This window comes from Papilio polytes, unplaced genomic scaffold, assembly GCF_000836215.1.
Source record: "Papilio polytes unplaced genomic scaffold, Ppol_1.0 DF824047.1, whole genome shotgun sequence".
In the NCBI taxonomy this organism is placed as follows: domain Eukaryota; kingdom Metazoa; phylum Arthropoda; class Insecta; order Lepidoptera; family Papilionidae; genus Papilio; species Papilio polytes.
In genome coordinates, this window is record NW_013525157.1 from 2,079,521 (window position 1) to 2,102,462 (window position 22,942).

Sequence of the window (22,942 nt, forward strand, 5' to 3'; positions counted from 1 at the left end):
TCCGTAATTGCAGATACGTTGCCTACCCTTATACGACGGAGGAGGAGACGCTCATAAAGAGGATATTTCCCCTTCCTATGCATCTCCCCCACCGTCAAATCCACTTTCTCTTCCCAACCTCTCCTTATAAGAAAAGGGTGGTAAAGAGAAAGGGACTCAATTAATGTAGTCATATATTTATAATATAATATAATATTATAAAGTTTAGATGGATGTTTGTTACAGTTTGTAGCCTAAACAGCAGAACGGATTTCGATGAAATTTGGTATAGATATAGAGGATAGACTGGAAGAACACATAGATTATTCACTTTTGTTTTTTTCAAATCCACGCGAACGGAGTCGCGATCGAAAGCTAGTAAGTAATAACTATCAATGTCATCTTTGAGAAGAACTTGGCTGCAGCTTCAAAGCAAGCAAAATGAATGTATTGCAATCAGAACTTTTAGGTTATTAAATTAAAACTTTCGCGCTCTGCAAAAGTTTTCATTTGACGACCTAAGAGTTCTTCTGAGTAGTTGTTCAGAAAATTGTTTCAAAAGTTTTAAATAAGCAAGAAACTAACGCATAATGTAATCAGACTGTTGATTTAATAAAAAAAAAACAGTTTCTTTTTTACGTGATGAAAATGTTTATTAAAACGAAATTTTCACTTTCCACCTATATATATAAACAAAATGCAATTTTAGGTGAATACTAATGTTATAGAGAGGAAAGATTTGTGTTTTGTACGTATTGAGATATCTCAAAAACGACTGATCAGATTTTTAAAAATTCTTTCACTGGTAAAAAGCTAAGCTATCAATGAGTAGTAGGCTTTTTACCATGAGGACGAAATCGCAAGCAACAGCTAGTCTTGAATAAAGATAGATACGAATTAGTCTTCAAATAAAAAAAAACGTTAAAATTGTAAAACTTTATTTGGTAGATTAGTTTGAAGCACATAATTCTAATTACATTGCGTAAATTATTATAAATATATGTACCTTATTTTACATTGCTTTTATAAAACTATCCAAAAGTAAAGCATTTCACGACGTTACTTTATATGTTAGTTAACAATATAAATATAAAATTTAATACAAAATACATATATTAACAAAACTAAATTATTCTACATTTACGTATAAAAATAAATTAATATTATAAACTAGGCTCGTTATATTCAAATCAACTTTGAATTCATTTATCACAGACAATTTTATCCAAATTGTGTCGTGTTTGTGTGCTTTGGGAAGCTGCATTGTAGGCACAATAATCTTACATACTTATAATAAAAGATATCATTTTTACATACTTATATAGTCTTATCACTCTACGAATATTATGTTTAAGAGATAACAAGACTATCTGTTTAAATCCATAATTATGTATCTGCATATCTTTATAAATTATATTCTTACAAATTATTGTTATATTATATTCAACCCATAGCAGTATAATCTTTACATTACTGTAACAAATGAAACACGTCCTATAGAACACTTGTAAACAAAAAAATGACATCACTATTGTTATCTGCTTAAAAAATCACAATAGGTTTAGTACAGTGAAAGCCTACTTTTACGTTTTAAAACAGCGATGTGACATCAAACAGGTATATATAATAATTCACATTTATTCCTCAGAAACATATCTAATCTATCACCAAGTTTTTTTTTATATTTGTTACTAGCGCTTGACCACGGTCAAGTGATCAAGGGATCGTGATCCCACCTGTAGAAAGCGTTGATGCAGTCGAAAGATGGTACGCCCCAGCTTAATAAGTAGCTGACATAGTCCTTGACTATTTTTTTTTTAAGGAATCAGAGGGCGACATAGAGCCACCCATTAAAAAAATCTAAACTTTACACGCTCTGTATCACATAAATCCGAATGAAATACAAAGTTATAGAATATAACGTAATATTCATTTGAAAAGATATTAATTTCTTGTCTTTGGTAATAACTTGTGACATTTTACAAATTATAATTTTAAAGATGGAGTCCTTACCTCCTTTTATAAACGCTGATATGACCTTATTGTACTTTAACTACTTGATGTACTATTTATTGTGCAATGGTTTAAAATTAAATAATCTGTACTTGTATTTGTTCCAATTTGTAAAGAACTAAAATTTAAATGAAATAAAAATAAACTTTCCATACAAACTGCTTACAAAGTACTATTAATGTTTGTCAGGAAATTGTAAGTCTAAAAACAGCTTGCCATTACCGGTATGAATTAATATGTTACATTATAATAGTTTCAAATAAACCATATTAACCAATCTGACAAAGTTAAAGTTGACTTTAAGTTAAAGTTAACAAAGTTGAAGAAACTTTAATTATTTTCTTCGTCCATATATTAAAAACGCCATCTACCGATTCATTGTTGAAACTACGAATAGCTTTGTCATAGTTGGTTAGCGACATCTATCGGAGAGTTACAGAGTAGAATAATTTGAAGGTTCTGGCGCCTGGAGCGGCGAGGTGTCGCCACAGCAGGCGCAGGGCAGTCAGCGAACAGGCGCTCTCCGTGTCACCCTGATCAGCACGGGCCCTGCTCGAACATCCTTGAATAATCTTATAGCTTCACCGTGCGTCAGGCCAGCCGTCCCACGCCCATTCACTGACAGTATTTCGTCTCCTGCAAAAAGAAAAATAATATTTTTAACCTTATTAGACCATTTAAGAGAAAAATTATGAAAAGTGGTAAAATAGAGCTAACCGTTCTTGTTATGCGTTTACCAACAAATTATTATAATTTATTAAGATTAGATGCAACATGAACTTGTAGAACCGGTAGAATAGTCTTTTTTCCCTTAAGGACCAATAAAATACTAAGTCGATGTACTTATACGTAAAAGCCTTTTAAGAATGTAAAAAGAAAAGTGTCGTAAATGTTAAACGCCTAATACATCCACAGAGTCGTCTAGATTATGTACACTTTAGTAGCAAAGGAAAATAGTATTTCATTGAAAAAGAGTAATTTTGAAGCTAAGTAATAAAAAACAAAGTTGTGAGGGCGCGAGGGCAGGTGGGCGAAAGTCGTTAGATGCAGTTGCAGTAAACTATGCAGCTGCCGTCAAACCGTCACTGAGGAATGTTCACCTTCACAGGGTAATATTTCGACGCTAGTTAACGAATACCTTAAAATAAAACATTAATATCCGGTCTTAGATCCTTCGTACCTTTGTAATTTTATTCGTAACTTTAATATTACATTGTTGTAAAGTTTACAAATAATTAGATTTGCGTACCTTCGCGGAGTAGACCAGATTCAGCCGCCTGTCCGTTGTTGAATATTGTCTTGACGAAAATACCCATGTCACCGCGCGGCGAGTCCCGACCCCCCACTATGCTAAACCCTAAACCTTTTCCGCCAGCCGATTTGGTGAATCGCACCTGGAAATTATAAAGAATACTTTTAAATATGTGTAAACGGTAATTAAACAAAACATTTTAAAAATGCTGTTATAAAAATACCTCAAACGTGTGCGTGTCCCTTGGTTCAGGTGCTGGCGGCCGTTTGCTGGGCTTTTGTGCTGCAGCTGGAGGCGCAGGAGGCGGGCGGGAAGTGCGAGGGGTGCGTGGCGCGGCGCTCACCCGCAACTCAGCCACACCGCTGCGCAGTTGCTGCATCGGCTCCTGCCGAGCCTGCACCCGCGGCAACCTGTACGGCTCCTCCCACAGTCTGTCAGCCATGTTCGCCGTCAGACGATTATAGCCGTTCCGACATGGAACATCTAAGTCCACGTTCTCGCTGTACGGTCGACTCCGAACGTCTTTGCAGCTCCTCCTGCGGTCCATACCGTAACTGTAATCGACCACGTCTCGATTTTCATCGTCGTGAATAAGGGGAGCTCGATCGCGAGGCGCGTCCTTATTAGCTCGGTACACGTTAGGAGAGCTGCATCGTCGACGGAGTGTCGCCGATTGCCTGGGCGGAGACGGCGAGGAGGTTTGTCGCTCCGTCGTCGGACTGGGCACGTAAAATGTGGCCGGCTGCTGCTGCGGCGGCGCGAGCACGTCGTGGGCCGAGAGCGCTCGTCGTCGCAGGCCTCCTCCCAGTTTGCCTAGAGCTCTCAGTAAGTCCGGGGCTCCGCTCGTGACGCGAAGGGACGCTGTGGTATAGACCTTGCCGCGATGCCTGAAGGAGAGCTTGGCAGGCGGCGCGGGTGAGCAGTGCGGCGGCGGGCGCGGCGGAGAGGGGGAGCAGCGCACGGGGCTCGGCTCGCGGTTGCCAGAGCCGGGGCGCAGGCGTGAACAACGCCGGCGCAGCTTTCGCCATCTCTGTGATAGGTTCGCATTCCAACTTTCTTCTGAAAATTTAAATAAATGTGTTATAAGAATAACAACTAACATAATAAGCAATGTTTATAAGGCATCGAATGCGCAAGTTACCTTTCTTATTAGTATCAGCATCGGAGGCGTAGTCGTGCGTGCGCGGCGGTGGCTGCGGCGCGGGCGGCGTGGCTGGCGCGGCGAAACTGTGACGCAGCGGCGTCATGCGTAGTAGCCGCGGCCGGTCGCCGCCACGCGAACCCCAAGCTGGCGCTCCCATACTTTAAACTACTGAAATTAATAAGATAAGTATATTAGTTTAAATGAAGGAAAGTACGATCTCTTAAGCAAAGAAGGGCCTGTAGAGACAATGAATACTACCAACAACGTTTGACATAGGTTTGCATAAGTATGCTTTGATGTGTATAACTATGTTTTTTTGAAAATGCAAAGAACAATTAATTTCATCTGGTCGGCCGTAAGCATATTAAAGAAAAAAATCTCTAGTGAATCTATCAAAGGCTTTGACTCCGACCGACAGAGATATAATGAAATTCCTTCAATTTGTATGCGAAACGTTTCGCCCCTTGTCGGAAGTTTCCTCGTTTGACGCTAAGATGACTTCACAATATTAATACAAGAATATCGTAATATTACGAGATACTATTTATCTTGTAGTATTATAGAGATTGGTAACCTACTAAAAACATAGATTATCCTTAATTATTTCATTAATCATAAAATAGCAGTTGTGTATGTTTAGGTTATAAATTCCACTGTGCCTACTTCAATATTAAGCTTGATACAATAAAGATCCACTTGTTAATAATTTGAAGAGACTCATAGTTATAATTAGATACAATTTTATTGCCACTTAAGAGCAAACGCGTCCTTACAGCTGGCCTAGCAACCGTTGTGTTTATACCAAAGTTATTTAGATAAGATGTTTTTATGAAGACACCATGTTTAGATGTAAAAAGTGACCACGATTCCAACGCCTACTGCGCGTAGGTTTTCGGTAAACAACCGACGTCCGGCCACGTTGCCACCGAGCCCTGTGTTAATTGTAAGTAACGCACGATCAACACAGGGAAAAGAGTTTTTGTTTATTTACCTTGTAATGCTACGCGTTGGCCGGTCATTTTATGTGTTACTAAATTTATAAACCTGAGATGAGTTTATCTTATTTATTCACATTTCACGATATATTACACCATAAATACCTATGAATAAAACATAAACGTCAGTTTTGGAAAAGCAGTATATTAGATAGCGATTTTAAAACAGTTACTCATTTAGAGAACCCTTGAAACGCATTATTAGGCTAGTAAAGAGTTAAAGATCTAAGCCAAAAAACTAAGAAATGATGCAAACCTGTATGGTTTATATAAAATGACTTAATCAAATCTAACAATTAAAAAAAATCAGAACCATAGATACGAACATTTAATTATTAACAAGCAGTCAGTAACTGATATCAGATTGACAGACATTGTTTACAACTTGATTGTTGGCAATGAAGAACGCCATGTGTGTCGCATCGCGTCGTATCGCCCCGTGACGACATCCCGCCAAGCGCAACGAGCTGCAACTATTCCAGCTTTATCGCATAACTACTATTACTTTACATGTTAAGGTGTTATCATACAACTGTGGTTTCATGAAAATCACAACAATATGTGTGTATCGCTTTAACATTTTTTTGGTTTGCCATCTTTACTTAAAATTCTATTGCATTACAGCATATTTGTACCATGCCTTGTCTTAAACGTTTACTCTTTATTACCGCTTTTATTAATTCTTTGTGTTTTATTTCGTGTGTCATAGCAAAATAAGCGATGAGTATAAATTCAATAAGTCAACGAAGAGAAAGTGACATTAAGCTAGCGGTAACGATCTTAATTCTCGTTCCTACGATAAATGAGGGGAGTGGAATGATCCCTAACAATTTTATACGGTATAGAAAAATTTAAAGCGCTTTTTTAAACGGTTAGCGTTCAGGTTTGCGTGCGGAGACTGTCTAATGGCTCGGATGCGTCGAGCGCACGCTTTATTAAGCTCTTCACGGCGGTTTAATGTCTAGCTGTATCTTTCATTCTTAACACGAATCGGTCGTCCACAACTATACAAAGAAACAAATTTGATATCGAAAAGAAAAGAATTTTAGTTTATTCTTCTTTTAGTACAGGCAAATGTCATATAGTTAGTAACTAAAAAAGTAATCCAAGCTGACCTCAGGAAATAAAGAGGAAGAAACAAACAAAGTGTTTTCTAATTTTCATGTTATTTGTATTTGGCCATATTGTTTGCGTGAAATGTTCACGAATAACAGATAAATCAATAGTATGCGAGCGGTGTGGTGCGGGACAAGATAGTAATATTAAATTCCCTACTCTGTGAACTGGGGGCCATCTTTGTTATCGACGTCACCCCGCGGTCAAATAGGTATTAGGGGACCGACGATAAATTTCATTTTGAGCAGAAACCCAAATTTTATTAGACCATCGTTTTGTTTGTATTTAAACGAAGAATTCATTATTACTTCAGAACAAATATGTAGCTAATTCATATTTCATTTAACTTTGTTGTTCATGTTATTTAAAATAAATTCTAATCTACATATTTCTTAGATTCTTACTGTTCTTGTCCATCCCAAAAAAGACAATGAAAATGTCTATATCCGACAATTTTTACAAATATTATATGACAGGTAATTATTTAAAGTAATAAAACTTTAAAGTAACTATTTCGTTTGCAAATTGTTAATTCTAAAACAAAGGATTCTTAGTGTCTATAAGTATTTTATGGTAGTTTTTTAAATCTATTGTTTCAGATAATAAAACGTTGGTATAGATTAGTCTACTTTACGTAGAAACAAGTCAATAGGTAATAAAAAAAGTGTACTAGTTTCTATTGTAATTCAATACTTCATTGTACAGTGCGGTGAAGCGTTTAGTTAGGTTGATAAGCACGGTCAGGGCCGCACTAGTAAGCCTTATACTCTCCCCGTATTTATTTGTCATTATTTTAATAAATATTTTTTATTGCCACAAAAAAACTACATAAAACATTTAATACACAAAACCATTGAGCTAGTATATAAATAAAAAGAGAAATGTGGCAAAAAGTGGCAAGCTCTGCTAATGTAGGGACGGCGCAATTTCTATTAGTCGTAAACAAAAGTTGTAAAGCTTTTTTAAAGCTAAATTGTGAGTAAAATTTAATTCGCAGTTATCCAACGTTCCTGCATTAAGCAATACCTAAGTACATAATATAAGTTATTTTTGGCTAATGCTGTTCTCTGTTGTGATTTAATATAGTGCGATAACGTTATTGGGTGGTCAGTCACCAAACATATGACCCAAGTGTCAGTTGACGATAACTGCATCTGCTCTCTAATAAAAGTGTATTATGCAATTAGGTTTTTTATCTTTTTTTATCAAATTAACTATCGTCTATACTATCATACATTATTCTTGTTCAAATGAAGTCGGAATTGCTACAATTTTTTTCGTAGATAATTTATCTTCTAACATTATAAAAGGGAATGATTTGTATTTTTGGATTTTTGTATGTATTGAAATAAGTCAAAAAGTACTTGGACGATTTAAAAAAAATCACCATTGAAAATCTACGTCACCAGTAAGTAACAGGCTACACATTATATTATTTTCTAATTTCACGCGGATGAAATCGTGAGGAACAGCTAGTCATCAATACTTAAATGTTTTTTCAAAATAAGAAAGGCAGTTCGGCCCTGTTATAAGGTGTCGCGACGGCTGTTCGTTATTTGCAACGCGGTACCGTTGCGGGCCGAATTCGGCCAGCCGCCGACACCGCTCTTCCGGTGCATCAGACGGCTTAGACTCCATCGATACGGAACTTTCAATACGGTAGCAAACTAATATTCTACTTTGTATTCAAGTATAATTTATTATATAATAGAGTAACGCAGTAACCTTCATTATTAAAAACTTACACACGAATACGTAAAAGCAATATTTGACTAAAACTAATTTAATAATAAAAAAAGTATAAGAGATTTTTGAGGGTATTATCTATTACAGCTTGTTAAGGTCCGAAAAATCAATTGCATACGCAACCCGTCAAGAAGTGCAAATTATGATGGACAAGCGTCATCAGTAAACGAGGCGTATTATCCAATGATACTGGGTTACGATCCAAATTGTCCAATATAATTCTTGATGGTTATTTCAAAATAAAAAAAAAACAATAACCAGTCCGACGCATTTTTTTTACTAAAAACTTTAAACTTGACTTTAAAGGAACATAGTTCTAACCATACATACTAGATGTCGCCTTGAGATATATAAAACACGCTTTTAATATCGTTGATTATTCAATTTAAATTTGCAATCGCTTCTTAGCAAATTCCGAACGTCACGGTAAATGCTTCCATCCTGTGGGAACGTTAACTTGAACGCTTGGGTGTATTTGCAACTGACAATAAACAATCCGATTTCCCCTTGAAATGAGGCAGTTAAATTCTCCGGTGTTAACTTGTTACATTCTCTCAATGTGCAAAAAATAAAATAGCATTTAATTTTAACCGAAGCAAAATATCAATTATATTTTTACTAGTTAGAAGATATAAGTATAGAAGTAAAGAAAAGAAAGAGTAAACTGTGGGAAGCAGATTAGAGGGTCCAAGTTTATTTAGAGTAGTAACAATAAGGAGTCAAACAGCCGGGTGAATGTTTGAAAACCGGAAAAGTTGGTTTTTGCGTGTAAATTTTTTGACAGTATTGAAACGGCTTTTTTAATAGTTCGTTTTCAAAGCAATATTTTCACTGATGAATAATAAAAACTAGAAGTGATTCTAGAACAGGTTACTCCTACATGAATCCCACACGGCTAAATATTTACATATTGATATTAAATTATATTTTCACAACTTATCTAAAGTTCATTATAAGTCCTTGATTAGTTCTTTTATAGTTCTTTTTTATTTATTTCAACCAAATAAACTTTGACATAGTTGTGTTGACACAGCTTGGTGATATTAAACCCTACACTTACGCGCTACACTTACGTCACGCTTTAGGCTATATACTTTCACGCCATTAAACTTAGGGGGTAAATATTTTGGACAAAAACCCTAATGTGGGAAAGAGACCATAAGTTGCTGCCAACATCAAGAAAGTAAGATTGCCAAGGTTTGTCATGTCATGTCATTTTGACATTTGCAATTGATAATTTGACACATGTAAACAAAAAAATAAAATATTCATAATTTCATGGGATGAAGTCGTAAGGGAACAGCTAGTAATTTATAACCACAAAATGTGCAAAGAAATAACCTTTTTTATGCATTAGCAATCGGATGCATATCATATAAGGAACTCAGTCTTGAACTCAACAGCAGGCGAAGCGTGAAGTCATTTGGCCGTGGCACGATATTACATAAGTATGTATTTATGTACGGGTATGTATTTATGAACGTGGCACCCGGCGCAGCGCTGCGCCCACTCTGATTAACGAAACTTAGATTTATGCGTAACACAATAAGCCCTTAGGAATGTGACTCGACACTCGATTCTATTAAACTTCTTGTTGATATTCAGAGAACTTACAAATAAATCATTTTAAATATTAAAATTAATTTAACAATTAGCTTTACAATACCTTTTGTAAATTGAATTTAATATAAATAAAATTACAAAAATAATTAAGCCAACATTACCATTGTGTTTCCAAATTTTAATTAAAGACTTAGATAAGCAAAATTAAACGCCGGTTCACGATAATTTGAAATGCGTGCGAGCATTTTCCTTCATGAATTTATTACCTCGGTCATTAACTTGTATGAAAACTTGGCTAATTTAATAAAAACTTTGTCTAAAATATTGTATCTCAAGAAACTGAACTTTAGAAAAAGATTTGCAAATAATTGATGTTTAGAATAATGACTGATTTACCCTGGAACTGTATCGATGTGATGCAATAGTTTAAAACATATCGAATAGGAATCCAATTACTATGAGATTACATCTAGCTGTAATCTAGCTGTTTCTAACAGCAGAATGCGCTAGATTTAATCTCGGGAATCTGGGAAATAACATTTCGCTCTTACCATTATTGTTCAGCCAGCCTCCTTCATTATTTTTCTCAAGAGAAATCTGTTTGCGCCAGTTTTCATTGTCTTATTGGTTCTATAGGAAGTGGAGCATGTTATGAATGAAGACACCGTATCCGATATCATTTACCTTAAATTAACTATGTGAATTCGTTTAAAATTAAATATAGTATAATATTGTATACCTATATCATCAAATATTTGCCCGGTTTCTTCATAGGATTGACCTTGTTTCTACCTAATATCTTGTTGAAATACGGGAATAAGTAACCGTGAAATCCTGACGACGATGCGAATAAGTCCCCTTTCACTAGCTAGTATCTATTTAATTAACAATGTCTTTTTTATATTCGCTATTTTCGATTTGAGGTATCCCCTATTCGTATAGAAGGGGCATCGCAGACCATCATATATATTTACATTTATATGTTCCCGTCTAGACGTCTGGTATAACGCTATCAAAGTTATGTTTCAGATAGACGGAGGCGAGGGAGAAAACAATAGGATCAAAGCACCACGTGCCTTTTTTATTAGAATAAAATCATGGTATTTGTTTTCATAGAATATTTAACTATATGTATACCCTCATTACGGTAATGCAGTAAAAATAAAAATAAAAATTTAAAGATTTCTCATCTGCATTGAGTATTTAGTTTTCGTCTTTATTTGTATGTTTGTATTTGTATGTTTTATTATTTTGTTTTTAATTCACAATTGTAATAAGGATAATTATCTTACTCTTTATCCACTTGGTAATATAGAATCAATAGCCCACGCAAAAACAAAAGTAGGCTGAACGGATAGATGAGTGCGGGGAACATTGAGATTCGCTACGTCGTATGTGGGACAATGTTCGAGGTTTCACAAGAGTAAAAGTATGTACTTACAGAGGTTAATGGGCACGTTTTGATATCGTACGCGACCCGTATTCATGTTGAAGAAAACACATGAGAGCATTTCTTGCACGCACATATTGTTTTGACATGCGATCATTTAAATAGATTCTAATCTTTGAATTGATTACAGATTAAATCAAACACTTTCACTTACAATTATTAATGTTATTTAAGATCTTTTGTACTAATTAAAAAATAAAACCATAAAAATCATATAAAAGTAAGATGTCTCAAAGATTTTTCTCTTAACAAAAGTTACGGAAATCTTTTGTTATTTAGTCCTTGACAATTGACAATAAAAAATAATTACTAAGAGATAATTATCTTATGTAACCGAGTTACATAATTGAGAATTATATTTATTGAATGACAATAACGCTTAACTTAATTAACATCAAGTATACTGCAACTTAAGAATATACGAAGAACTATAGGACGCCTGTATTATCTCAATGCCAACTATGCATGTTTTAAGTAAAATTTTAAGAGTTCAAAAATTAAAAAATAAATTGTAAACTATTTATGTCAAGTTATTTTTTATGCATTCGATATCAACACTGTAAATATAAAAGCCTGTTTCCAAAACCTGCAAAACTTACTCGAAGAATATAGAATGTTTGTTGCGTTGTGTTTTTCCCATATGACAGATACAGTGGTATGTTCCCATTATTCTGAACGCTATGCTATACACAGTAGCCTGTCATCGGCGCATTTCTTACCGCCTGTTAGTATGTGGCCCGTTACATAAAGATGCCATTGTGCACTCCGTTTCATTACAAGACTTGTATCTCTCTATATACAAGTATATAACTACATCATGACATATTTATTGTATAAATTAAATCGTATGAAACGGCAATGGTTCAAGGTTTGACTGTTTTTGTAGACATCATTACTATTTTTAGCTGACTTGTGAAGTTGTTATGTGCATCTTAAAGTGGCGTATTTAAGCTTTTTTTATGTGGATAAACGATAAAACAGAAGACTCGATGTCTCGTGACCAATACTATTAATCAACAACATCGTTATTCACATGAGTGACACGTTCTTCACTAATATTTTTTGTACAAAAGAAGGGAAAGTGGACTGAGGTGTTTCGTGTCTCTGTAATATTTCTATTATTATACTGCTTTGAGCTCTTATCCTATTTGAAGTCCAACATACATCCAATTTTAAAATTTGTAAATTTTGAATATACTTATACTTAAGCGGAAAATTTTCGAAAATTCGTCTCGCGTGACAACATGTCGTGATAGGTTATAAAATCGTGTCAAAATGCGCTCTCGCTTGTTAAATTGCATAGATCAAGGCCTCGGCGGATAACAAAACTATGCGCACCTAACATACACGTGTCAATAACTAACGAATACAAAGGATATATGAAACTCTACTGTTATTATTACTCTTGTACAAAAGGAATGGAAACCTTATCCTGTTAATCATCCAAACAATGAGGTAATGTGAATCGATCAACAACTTTTGGTTTACATCTTAGTATATTTTACTCTAGATAAGACAAGTAAAATTTAAACTAGAGTATACGCAGATTGCCAATACAGAAAAATCACGTATTGCACAAAAACACAAAAATTTAGCGAGATAAGGGACAACAAAATGTTTGTTCTTAATGTAGATGAATCTTGTACTGATATACGAGAGTAAATTGGTCACTAAGGAAATACCAAAGGTAGATTTAGTCAGAGGAATTTTCAATGAGTTATTACTTATGAAAACTACCTCTGAATATGGAAGACGATTCGTTAGACATATGGCTGTGCCCTATAAACAAAACACATCTAGTCACATGGTTATAACTTAACTGGTAGAGTGCATACGTAATAGATGAGCTGCGCAGTTAATGAATTAGGAACAATGAGACACATGTTGGTTGCTTTCGTAACGTTCGAGGTGCATATGTAGGACACTAAAAATAGGCATATTTTGCGGAATAGAAACGTGTAAACTGAACGTCGGCTGTAAGACGTACACGTGTTACTTTACATAAACAATCCTAACTACAAAAAGGTAAAATCATATAAAACATTTTTGATTTCGTTTTGTAACATTGTTATTTATTTATTGAACCTATTTTCTATCGTCTAAAGATTTACAAAAGCTAAATTTAATAATGGTTTATTGTAAAGTAATAAATCTTATTTTAATAACCAAAACCAATTAAAACGGTGATGCCATATGTAAACACTTTTGCATTAAATACACATATAGTCAAATTCTAGCTTATCAATTCGTTCTCTCGAAAAAATAGTTCCCAATACCTTAAACGTTGAAAATAGACAACGAAGACTATTTTACGTGGTCCAGATCAATCAATCAGATAATGATATATAAAGTTCTGACATTCCTGATACACCCAAGAGCAACTTCTAGAGCTTAGAAAATAATCCGAGATCATTAGCTCGTGAGATCCTTTTACTGTAACTTCAAGCTTAACATAAGTAGGTAGTTACCTCGATACTTACTAAATAATGGTATAATTAGTTTTTTTTTATTGTATACTCTCTGGGTAAGATTCGATTGGGAACGAAGACACTTTTAGTAACATGAAATACTGTAAATTCTTTACTTTGTAATGCTTAGTAAACTTTACCTTCAAAATAACTGGATTTAATTTATGGAATACATTAGCGATACTTCAACAGGTGCGCAACATTTTTCTTTTCTTTGTTATCGGTTACCGTACGGTGGTTTTAATTTGTGTTATTTTCTGTTTCTTTAGGCATTATTAGAGACTCGCTATGACCCTCGTTAGCCGGCATTTGGGGACTCTCCGCATGAGGATTATAAGACGTGGAAGCTGCATATAATAATGGATTTTGAGTGTTTTGTCTTAAAGCTTTAATTTGAATATCTGATAATGCCTTTTGAATATCTGTTTTCGCCAAAATGCCTAGTTCCAGTGGCAAAGCATGTAAACTCATTGCTATGTATTTTCCAAAAACATCAAATTCATCTTCTTTGTGATTGATAAGTAAATTCGTTGCATTTGTTAATGTGTTTGCAATTTTATCTAATCTTTCAATAGCTACAAATATGTCTTCATCTTTTTTCTTCTTCGTTTTTTTAAATGCTTTCGTTGATGGTGCAGTGAATTCAGGTAATTCTTCGTTTTGTCGACTACAATTGCATATCGTGTCATCGATTTCATCTGGATTACTCGAATAATCTGCTGCGGAGTTTGATATTTCATCATTTAAACTGTAGTCGTAATTTTGTATTTCGGAATTATCTGAAGTTGTATTTGAATTTTCATGCATCTGTAAGCACAATACCAATGACACAATGTTTTATATTTCAGGTGCCAAATATTGAGAGTAAATTGTAGGAAATAAAAACTGGATTAGGGTTAAATAGTATTGCCCTGTATGTAATGATGGCATAAAGTCAAGACAAGTGAATAGCGGATCCGGCTTGTGTAGGTACATCTAAATTCAGATCATAAATTACTACTTTAGATGATTATTATTATTACATCTATCAGTTACATTGATTAGGGCTAAGAGCAGATATCATGACGGCGATGTTTATAAGAATTTATATTGATATTGAATCTGCTTAATTTTTACATTATCGTATAAATACTCTATATTAAATCCCGATGAAAATACGACTTTTTACGTATTTGTTTACTTTTTTCTAATCAGTGTTGTTAAATGTGTGCATAATTCTGCCTGATTTTATTCGTATTTATTCATCGTTTATCTGTTCAACTATATGTTTGAAAATCAGATGTTTCGATAGTGACTCTGCGTTGAAATAGCTGTGGAAGATAGATTACCCTGTGTGATGCACAAGTACGTACAGAACTATTTCAAAACATGCCCAAAGGTGATAAAAGAAACGTCTACACACAATAGAACCTCGATAACTCAAACCCGGGTAACTTAAAAACCTCTATAACTTCAAAAAATAATATGTTCCCTTCCCATCGGAGCCCAAAACTTCTACAACATAGACCCTTGATAACTTAAAACCTCTATAACTTAAAATATTGTGTGTTTCCCTTAGACTTCAACTTATTGAGGTTCTACTGTACTAAGAAATTCACTTAAGCACAACGCGTTTTATAGAGAAAGAGTAATATTTTTCTATCTATGCAATGGTTTGCAGGCTTGTGTCTAACAATACACGAAATACAGAAAAAATGCAAACAGAATTGTAAACAATACAGTGAATGCGCAAAAGATTACAAGAACTGTATTGTTATTTAATGTTACCATTGTGCGATCAGATTATTTGAACCGGTAATAGGATGTGGGAGGGAGGGGGTCAGCAGGGGGAGCATTACGCAGTACCCTTGGCCGCCAAAAATATTGACGAGATATAGGTATATTTCAATTGACACAAACCATAACTCCTTCGGAACAAGATGTTAATTCAAAAGTATTATATTTTGTTATTAATAGTCTAAAATGAATATAAAAAATATTACTCACATTCCAGAATATTTCTTGATAATTTCTGACGATCCTTAAAAATCCATCAGCTGTTGTAAACCACGCAACCTTTGGTTGATAGATAGAATCTGGTCCACAGCCTGATTTAGTACTTTTTTCGATTCTTTTTATTTCCTGGTAGTAAGATGATCTCATATTTTTAATTTTTTTCGGTATATCTTTTATGGTGAGGCCAGGGATGTTTAGCTTTTCCCAAATTTCTTTGTATGCACTTTCCCTTGCTTGCCGGTTTTTATATAATTCGTTAGTAACATTCCATAAACATGGGTATTCTTGATATATTTCAACTAGCTTAAACATTTGCAATTCGGTAAATCGTTCAGCCATTATTTACCGGCGCAGCGTCAGTCCTGGTCTAATAATATTCGTCAACTGAATCCCCCCGCATGCCGCTTGCTTTACACCGACCGACGAATTTCATTGGTTCTTAGCCCGCATGCGGTGAATAACCCATACAGTGCCCCTCGACAGACAGAGATAGCAAGCGTGTTTTCATTTAATCGTTAGCCCGTATGTAGTGACGCTCGGCGTGCGGTTAATGACTAATGAAAATATGTTCCTAATAGATTACTTAACAATATTTTATCGTAACGTTGCACAAAATTTAATTATCCACAATTATTGTGAACCGTACAAGGTTAATTTTTAGTCATAAATAAATCTAAGTAAAAATCCTTTAAGTATTTTCACCTCCAGACAGAAGAACACTTTTTTTATGTATTGATTTATGAAAAGTTCGTATGATTTAAAACGTTAACCAATATTTTAAATCCGAAATAAAGTTGTATATTTCTAGACAGGTGAATACACCTAACTGTATTTTACTTTATTTCTCTTATGATTCGATCAATCTGACATAAAAGTAACCCACACAGCTGGCCCGCTTCCACGCTGGACCGAGTTTTGTTTTGTCCACTTTAATTAATGCAGTTTCCTTTTGAGGTGAACCACGATTAATTTCTGGCACCGACGCAGAGTTATGACTCATTATATATTATATTTAATTAATGAATGGACTAGTATTTGTAATTCAAACGTCTATTTAATTTCGCGGCTCATTACAATGACCATCATTGGTGTTTTTAAAACATCAATGCAAAACAATGTCAAAACCTCAATTGTTTCGGGCTGTAGAAAAATTATAGATGGTTTTTATTAAAAAAATAGTACAAATGCAGGTTCAAAGAACAACAATTATTTGTTGAAATAATTAGGAATCGTAGCAGCAACCGTCACAATGTGAGCTATTAACGTTTTTCATTTGTTAACGGAAGCTAAAGTTTGCGTGAACTCTATACGGCATTGAATAAATTAACATCCTCGTTGAAAAGTGGACGCCACTATGACGCACCACTTTACCCATAATTAAGTGTCTATACTAATTTGTTGTGTTTCTACAAGAGCAATGACCGAACAGTCAATTTGCATCGAGTAACTTAAACAAGACAATCGTTGTACATTTAGGGATATTAGAATAATGTTTATCAAGATGGTGTAACCGTTTACATTTTATGTTCGAGCGGTTAAATGTCTCCAGATGTAATTTGCACAACAATGAATGTCGTAACAATACGATGAATTAATCGCCTAATGGCTGTTGCAGCCGCGACAACAGCGGCACGCATAAGATACAGCTAATAAACCGAGGGTGTAGCACGAATGCACCGTGATGACGGGCCCTAAGCTTTTTGTAAACACTATCAAGGGAATATCCACTTTATCACGAGAGCCTCAAGAGCGATAAATCCACCCATAATGTTCCAATAGAGCTGACTTGCGAAGTGTAACCGGCGAGGGACGCCGGACAAGGGGACGTCGGATAGGAACCCCTTATATTGTATACATTTTCTAACTTTTCTATCACAATTTAAACCTTCGTTTTATAATAAAGATTTTAATAACATTTCAAGCATTTATTAATTGAATATTCATTTGTTTTATTCAGGTTATTCAGATTTCGTGTAAAATTTGTGAAAATCATATTTTTAGAACGTTACAAAAATAATAAATACAAACACTAACCAAATAAATCTGAATTCAAACTGTTTATATTCATCATTTAAACGTAACGGTTTTTCGCTAACGCGAAAGATAATTGATTATATTATAAGTTATTAATGAAACCATACCACAGACCAAAAAACAAATCAAGTTTTTTTTAGTTTAATAGATGACAAAACAATAAACTAAGAACTAAAATAACAAGAAACAATTAAAAATAGTACTCACATTACAATGAAACGTTGAAATCCCAAACATACGCGATCGGTTGAAACTTTAGTTTAAAAGTAACGATCATTCCTGTTCAATAATATTAAATAACAAATCAAAAGTAAGCACTGCATTCAATTTATATCGATCTCTAAGTACGAGTACAACAATACACAAGTACAACGTACACGACAATACGCCGACAACGCGCAATACGTTCGTCTGACGACGCCGTCAGATTAATACTGACATAACCTCAAAATACGTAGGTACGCGCGCGTTAAGAAATTGTTTTTGCTGCCCGTACACCGTAAATAGGGTTTGCTTGCGACAAGGAAAAAATATAGTAACACCTACGTAGAAAAGAGACGTCAATATTTGATAACACAAATGTTTGTAGTACCGATACCTGACTGACTTCCTAGTATTGATAAGTAAATGAAATTGTACCTATTATTGTAATTCAATGAACTCTACTTTGAAAAAGTTTAACACTTTCTGTTTATATTTTGATGTTTTAGTAGAAACATTTCTTAATTATAATTTTTGTACTTGTAATTACGTATACTAGGACCGTGTGTACAGTCCGCAGCAGCGTAAGCTGATGTAGGAGTGATCTTGGTTCCTTTGCGCTTAAGCTTGTCTAATATTGCTAAGTATTTTTAACGCTATTTGACGCGGTCTAATTAAAAAAAAAACAGTCGAATTAGAGCATGGGCGAATTAACGAAACGGTTGCGAAATTATTTCAAATTGTGAGATCTAAATTTTAAAAATAGGGTCGGAATAGGATTCCAGAAAGCGCCACTTGTAACAGACGGGACCTTTTTAATAAGACGACACTTGTGTACCTGCGTTCCCTACCCTGTTTCCTATGTTATTAGAAACCATTCAACCGTTGAGAATGAATGATTTTAAGCAGTCGTTTTTATAAACCTGTTCAACATTTCTGACGCATTATATTTTGTGTACACAAACCTGTGTGTTCAAATTGAAAAGTATACATTGCAACGCTGCCTTGTCCGTCTGTTATTTTTAATAATAAATCACTAATGTCCTTGACCTAGCAAACCTTAAGACAGATTACTGTTTACTGTTTTGCATGATTAAAAAAATCTGAAGAAATTGTGTCCTTTCTTTTGTGTTCTTATAAACATTTAGAGTTTTTTTGTATTTAATTTTAACTAATTGTTTTCGAATAACATACAAAACAATTTAACTGTCTTAATGGCAATGTCTTAACGTCTTCCATTGTTCTTAATAATACGGTACATATTGTTATTTACCGTAAAGTTGAACGAACACACTTTATAAAATGGTAACAGGAAGACTAGACAGGTGGTATTTTTTATTGAGAACAACAATCTAGTACTTGCAACAGTTGCAACTATCGATGCTATTTTACAGCTATTTATTGGAAGTATTAGAGATAGAAACGATTAGTACTTTTGACATCATCTGCCACTAAGAAACGTAATCGATCGTTTGTGTCTCTGATTGTACGTTTCTATTACTACATTTCTAAAGGTTACAGTAATAGTAATTGATATTTGCTTAGTGACCAGAGAGTGACTGATGCAAATAGGTTTAACGAAATGAAAATGTTTTTATTTTATTAGTTCTGCATTACTCATGGTAAAATAACATCGCCGCATTAGGTGTCGATAAGGCATATCATAGTGCACTGTGCGCCGATATTATTAATTCGGTTATAATATCTATGCGTGGCCTACATCGTATAAGGTGTTTGTCAAGTCTACAGGCTGAGGGACAACGTGGGTCGAGTAGCGGAGCGTGCTTCCTGCGACAGCCGACGGCACGCGACGCACGACGAGCAAGGCGCGAGGCAAGCCAAACGGCGAGGTATGTATGTCACCGGTAAATCATAAATGCTGGCAACTTATAATTTGCCTAGTCAAATCGTAAGGTCACATTGCCATAAAATCAAATATGAAGTGACTCGTTGCCAAAGTGTCGAAGTATAATAATTGAAATATTGTAAGATATTTTGCAAAAACAAATCGTTTTGCCTGGACAAATTATGTATGGGCGACGTTCACGATTTGCCGGTGACACCATCCTGATACAGTGTGTTTCTATTACTTATCGCTTCCTTAATTCGCACTGACCCACTTAACTATTTGTGTACGTTAATTTGTACTGCGAATTAATAAGTTTTGCACGTATTCTATATGTATAGATTATATTCAAGTCTGAGTAGACAGTAGATAATAATTAAACAATTAAGCTAAAGCTACAGCATTAAGCTATAGATGTTTTGGGAACTATAGATTATTATATTTTATTTCAGATCGTTATATGATCTGTGCTTTTTGGATACATCATATTGTGGTGTAGAGTGAAAAACTAGTAAAAGCAGCAACTTACAAGGCATTTAAGTAATAAAAACATATTATGGTTGCAGAACGACGCGATATTTCAAAATAACATTGAATAAACATGAAATAAAACAAGCTGTATATTGTTGTGGTTTCAGAGCACGATTAGGTGTGAACGCATTGTATGTTTTGCTTGTACCCAACGCGACGTTGAATTTACTATAGTTTTAAGTGCACGCAAGTCATTATGCGTCATATAATTCTTAGAATAATTTTGATAATTCCAACGAGCTCTGGGAAGATATTTTCTTGTTTGTTATTCAGCATTGTTTAATTTTTTGGCCGGACAAAGTTCCAGTCGGCTGCGCTAAGCGGAAGCCGTTTCGTTGTCGGTGAATCGGTACGCGAGCATTGAATTAAAATTTTTAACAGTTATTTAATTTGTATTTTTAAGGAAATAATTAAAAATAGTATAAAGTTGCATTTTTTTTATTTAATCTCTACATTAAAGTTCAAGTTCATAGCATCCTTTTTAAGTTGTTTTTTTTAACGCGTTGTCCCAGTGGCCTTTATAGTTTGGGGAGATAAGGTCCGCTTTTATCTTACGCCGGCTTGTCGCTCACAGGCATTTTTTACGGCCCTTCTTTAGTATATCGTCAATCTGGTCGATACACCTTCGCCTAAAACGCCCACAACCGACCTTCTCTCTTGTAAGTACCTGTAAGCTTTACTCGTTTCACTTTTCAAATATGTTTATAATTTTTATGAACTATTCAAAAAATCGTCAATTAAAAGGGAAGACTATGCAACGGAATAAAACCTACGTATGCAGCCGACGTATTTTATGTTAATGAAAAAGAACTTTAAGAGATCCATTAAAAGTATAAATAGTTGGCACATGAATTTATCCTTCCTAATGTTAAAGTATCAGAACTGTAAATTGATGAAATTTCGATATTCTAAGTATCGGTCAAACAACTTTTATTCATGATGAAGGTTCATCCTGCAACGAATATATGTTTTAGGTTAAGTCGCTGCAACTGCTAAATGCCAATGCTTCAATAATATACCAGTAAAACTGTTACATATCGTATCAGATAGAGTAACAGCTTTCATTTATTGGATCTACATATTGCCACACTCAGTCATTCGTAGGTTATAACTCAGTGGTGTTGATATCTCATCTCATACACTATCTTAAAAGTGATTAAACACCTAGATGCTCCTTACGACTTCGTACGGGTGAAATTAAAAAAATGCCTGTGTTACTTACTAAGAATTTTTAAATCATTTCAATACATACAAAAATAAATACATCTTGTTTATAAATTTTGAATTTTTAAATTATGATCTCTTGTTTTTAATTTACTCCATTAATTGTTTATAAAATGCTTAATTAGTAGAATGACTATATATTTAAATGTCAGATGAAATATCTTAATGTTCAGTTTGCGCTGTTCGCCGAATATGAAAAATAGCTTTTTTAGAATGTATGATATTTTAATTAGTATAAAACAAAAAAGAATCTGAAGGTCCAATACAATACCTTACAAAGGAAACGCCACATAATGAAAAAGAGCAACATCCATTGCAAAACATAGTCTCTGATATTACTATTTGTGTGTGGTTACCATTAAATGAGTTCATAGTGCTTATAACTTACCTAACTTAACCTCAAAAAATAGTAATTAACAAGTTAATTAAATCACTATTGTAAGTATGATTTACAAAAAATGTTGGATATTTTTGTAGTGCATTATAATGGGAATTCTGTCTATTTGTTGATTTACAAATGTAAAGCAGGCTTTTGTTAGGAACGATATATCAGTTGCGCTAAGGTGTGCCTCCCGTTCAAGGCTAAACATTGTGATTTGACCTTTATACCGAGTATTTGCCTATAACTAACTTGTTACACGCTTTTATTATCCTCAATTGAATTAACTCTAATCTTTTGATAATAACATTTTGTCCTGTTACTGAACTTGTTCAACCACTTATACGAAAATAAGTTTTATTTCCAACTGCTAATAATTGTAGGTAAAATATGAGACAAATATTTATTGCATATATATTAGGAATTGGCAATATCTGAATTTATGAGTAAATTATAGAATCCAGAAGTGATATGGGTTTTATATTTTTTATTACATGTTAAAATGTAGATACGCTAGCTGCTAGGTTGATTATTGGTAGAACCAACTGTAACGCAAACAAATAAGTACAGAAAGTGTCTACTTTATATGATACTGGCTTTTGCTCGACACTTCGCCCGCGAGAAATCAAAATATAATAAAAAACGTAAACTATAACTCACTGATAATGTATCTTTTGAAGGGTGAAAGATTTTTTTAAAATCGGCCTAGTAGTTTTTGAGTTATTTCGATACAGGCAAAAAATACAAATCTTTACTAATTATAACATTAGTACAGAAGTACAGAAGTATAGATTGTATAGTATAACTTCACTTTATTTATACTTATTATTATGTAGTTATACTAATTATCTTTATTAAACACCAACCTTAATTATGAAGTATCGTAATTATAACAGCAAAGAATTGTAACGTTATAAAACAAAACCGACTTCCAAACAAAATACACTAAAAACAAAACAAAATGCACTAAAAACAAAACAAAATATTCTCAAAATAAACAGTACAC

General features: G+C 34.1%; 1 protein-coding gene across 3 annotated transcripts; it reads right to left on the reverse strand.

Annotated features, from left to right (window-relative positions):
* Positions 1-943: 943 nt before the first annotated feature.
* Positions 944-18,172, reverse strand: LOC106100740 (serine/arginine repetitive matrix protein 1-like). Of its 3 annotated transcripts, XM_013279752.1 has the most exons (6): positions 15,713-16,112; positions 13,867-14,533; positions 4,386-4,556; positions 3,468-4,303; positions 3,242-3,386; positions 944-2,628 (listed from the first exon to the last, which is right to left on the reverse strand). In XM_013279752.1, the coding sequence occupies exons 3-6, from the start codon at positions 4,543-4,545 to the stop codon at positions 2,498-2,500; spliced, it is 1,272 nt and encodes a 423-aa protein (XP_013135206.1). In that variant the 5' UTR covers positions 4,546-4,556; positions 13,867-14,533; positions 15,713-16,112; the 3' UTR covers positions 944-2,497. The 3 variants fall into 3 exon arrangements, with proteins under 3 accessions (XP_013135206.1, XP_013135207.1, XP_013135205.1); XM_013279753.1 differs by lacking the exons at positions 13,867-14,533; positions 15,713-16,112 and adding an exon at positions 17,963-18,172 and having other exon boundaries at positions 4,386-4,553; XM_013279751.1 differs by lacking the exons at positions 13,867-14,533; positions 15,713-16,112 and adding an exon at positions 17,963-18,172.
* Positions 18,173-22,942: the final 4,770 nt, after the last annotated feature.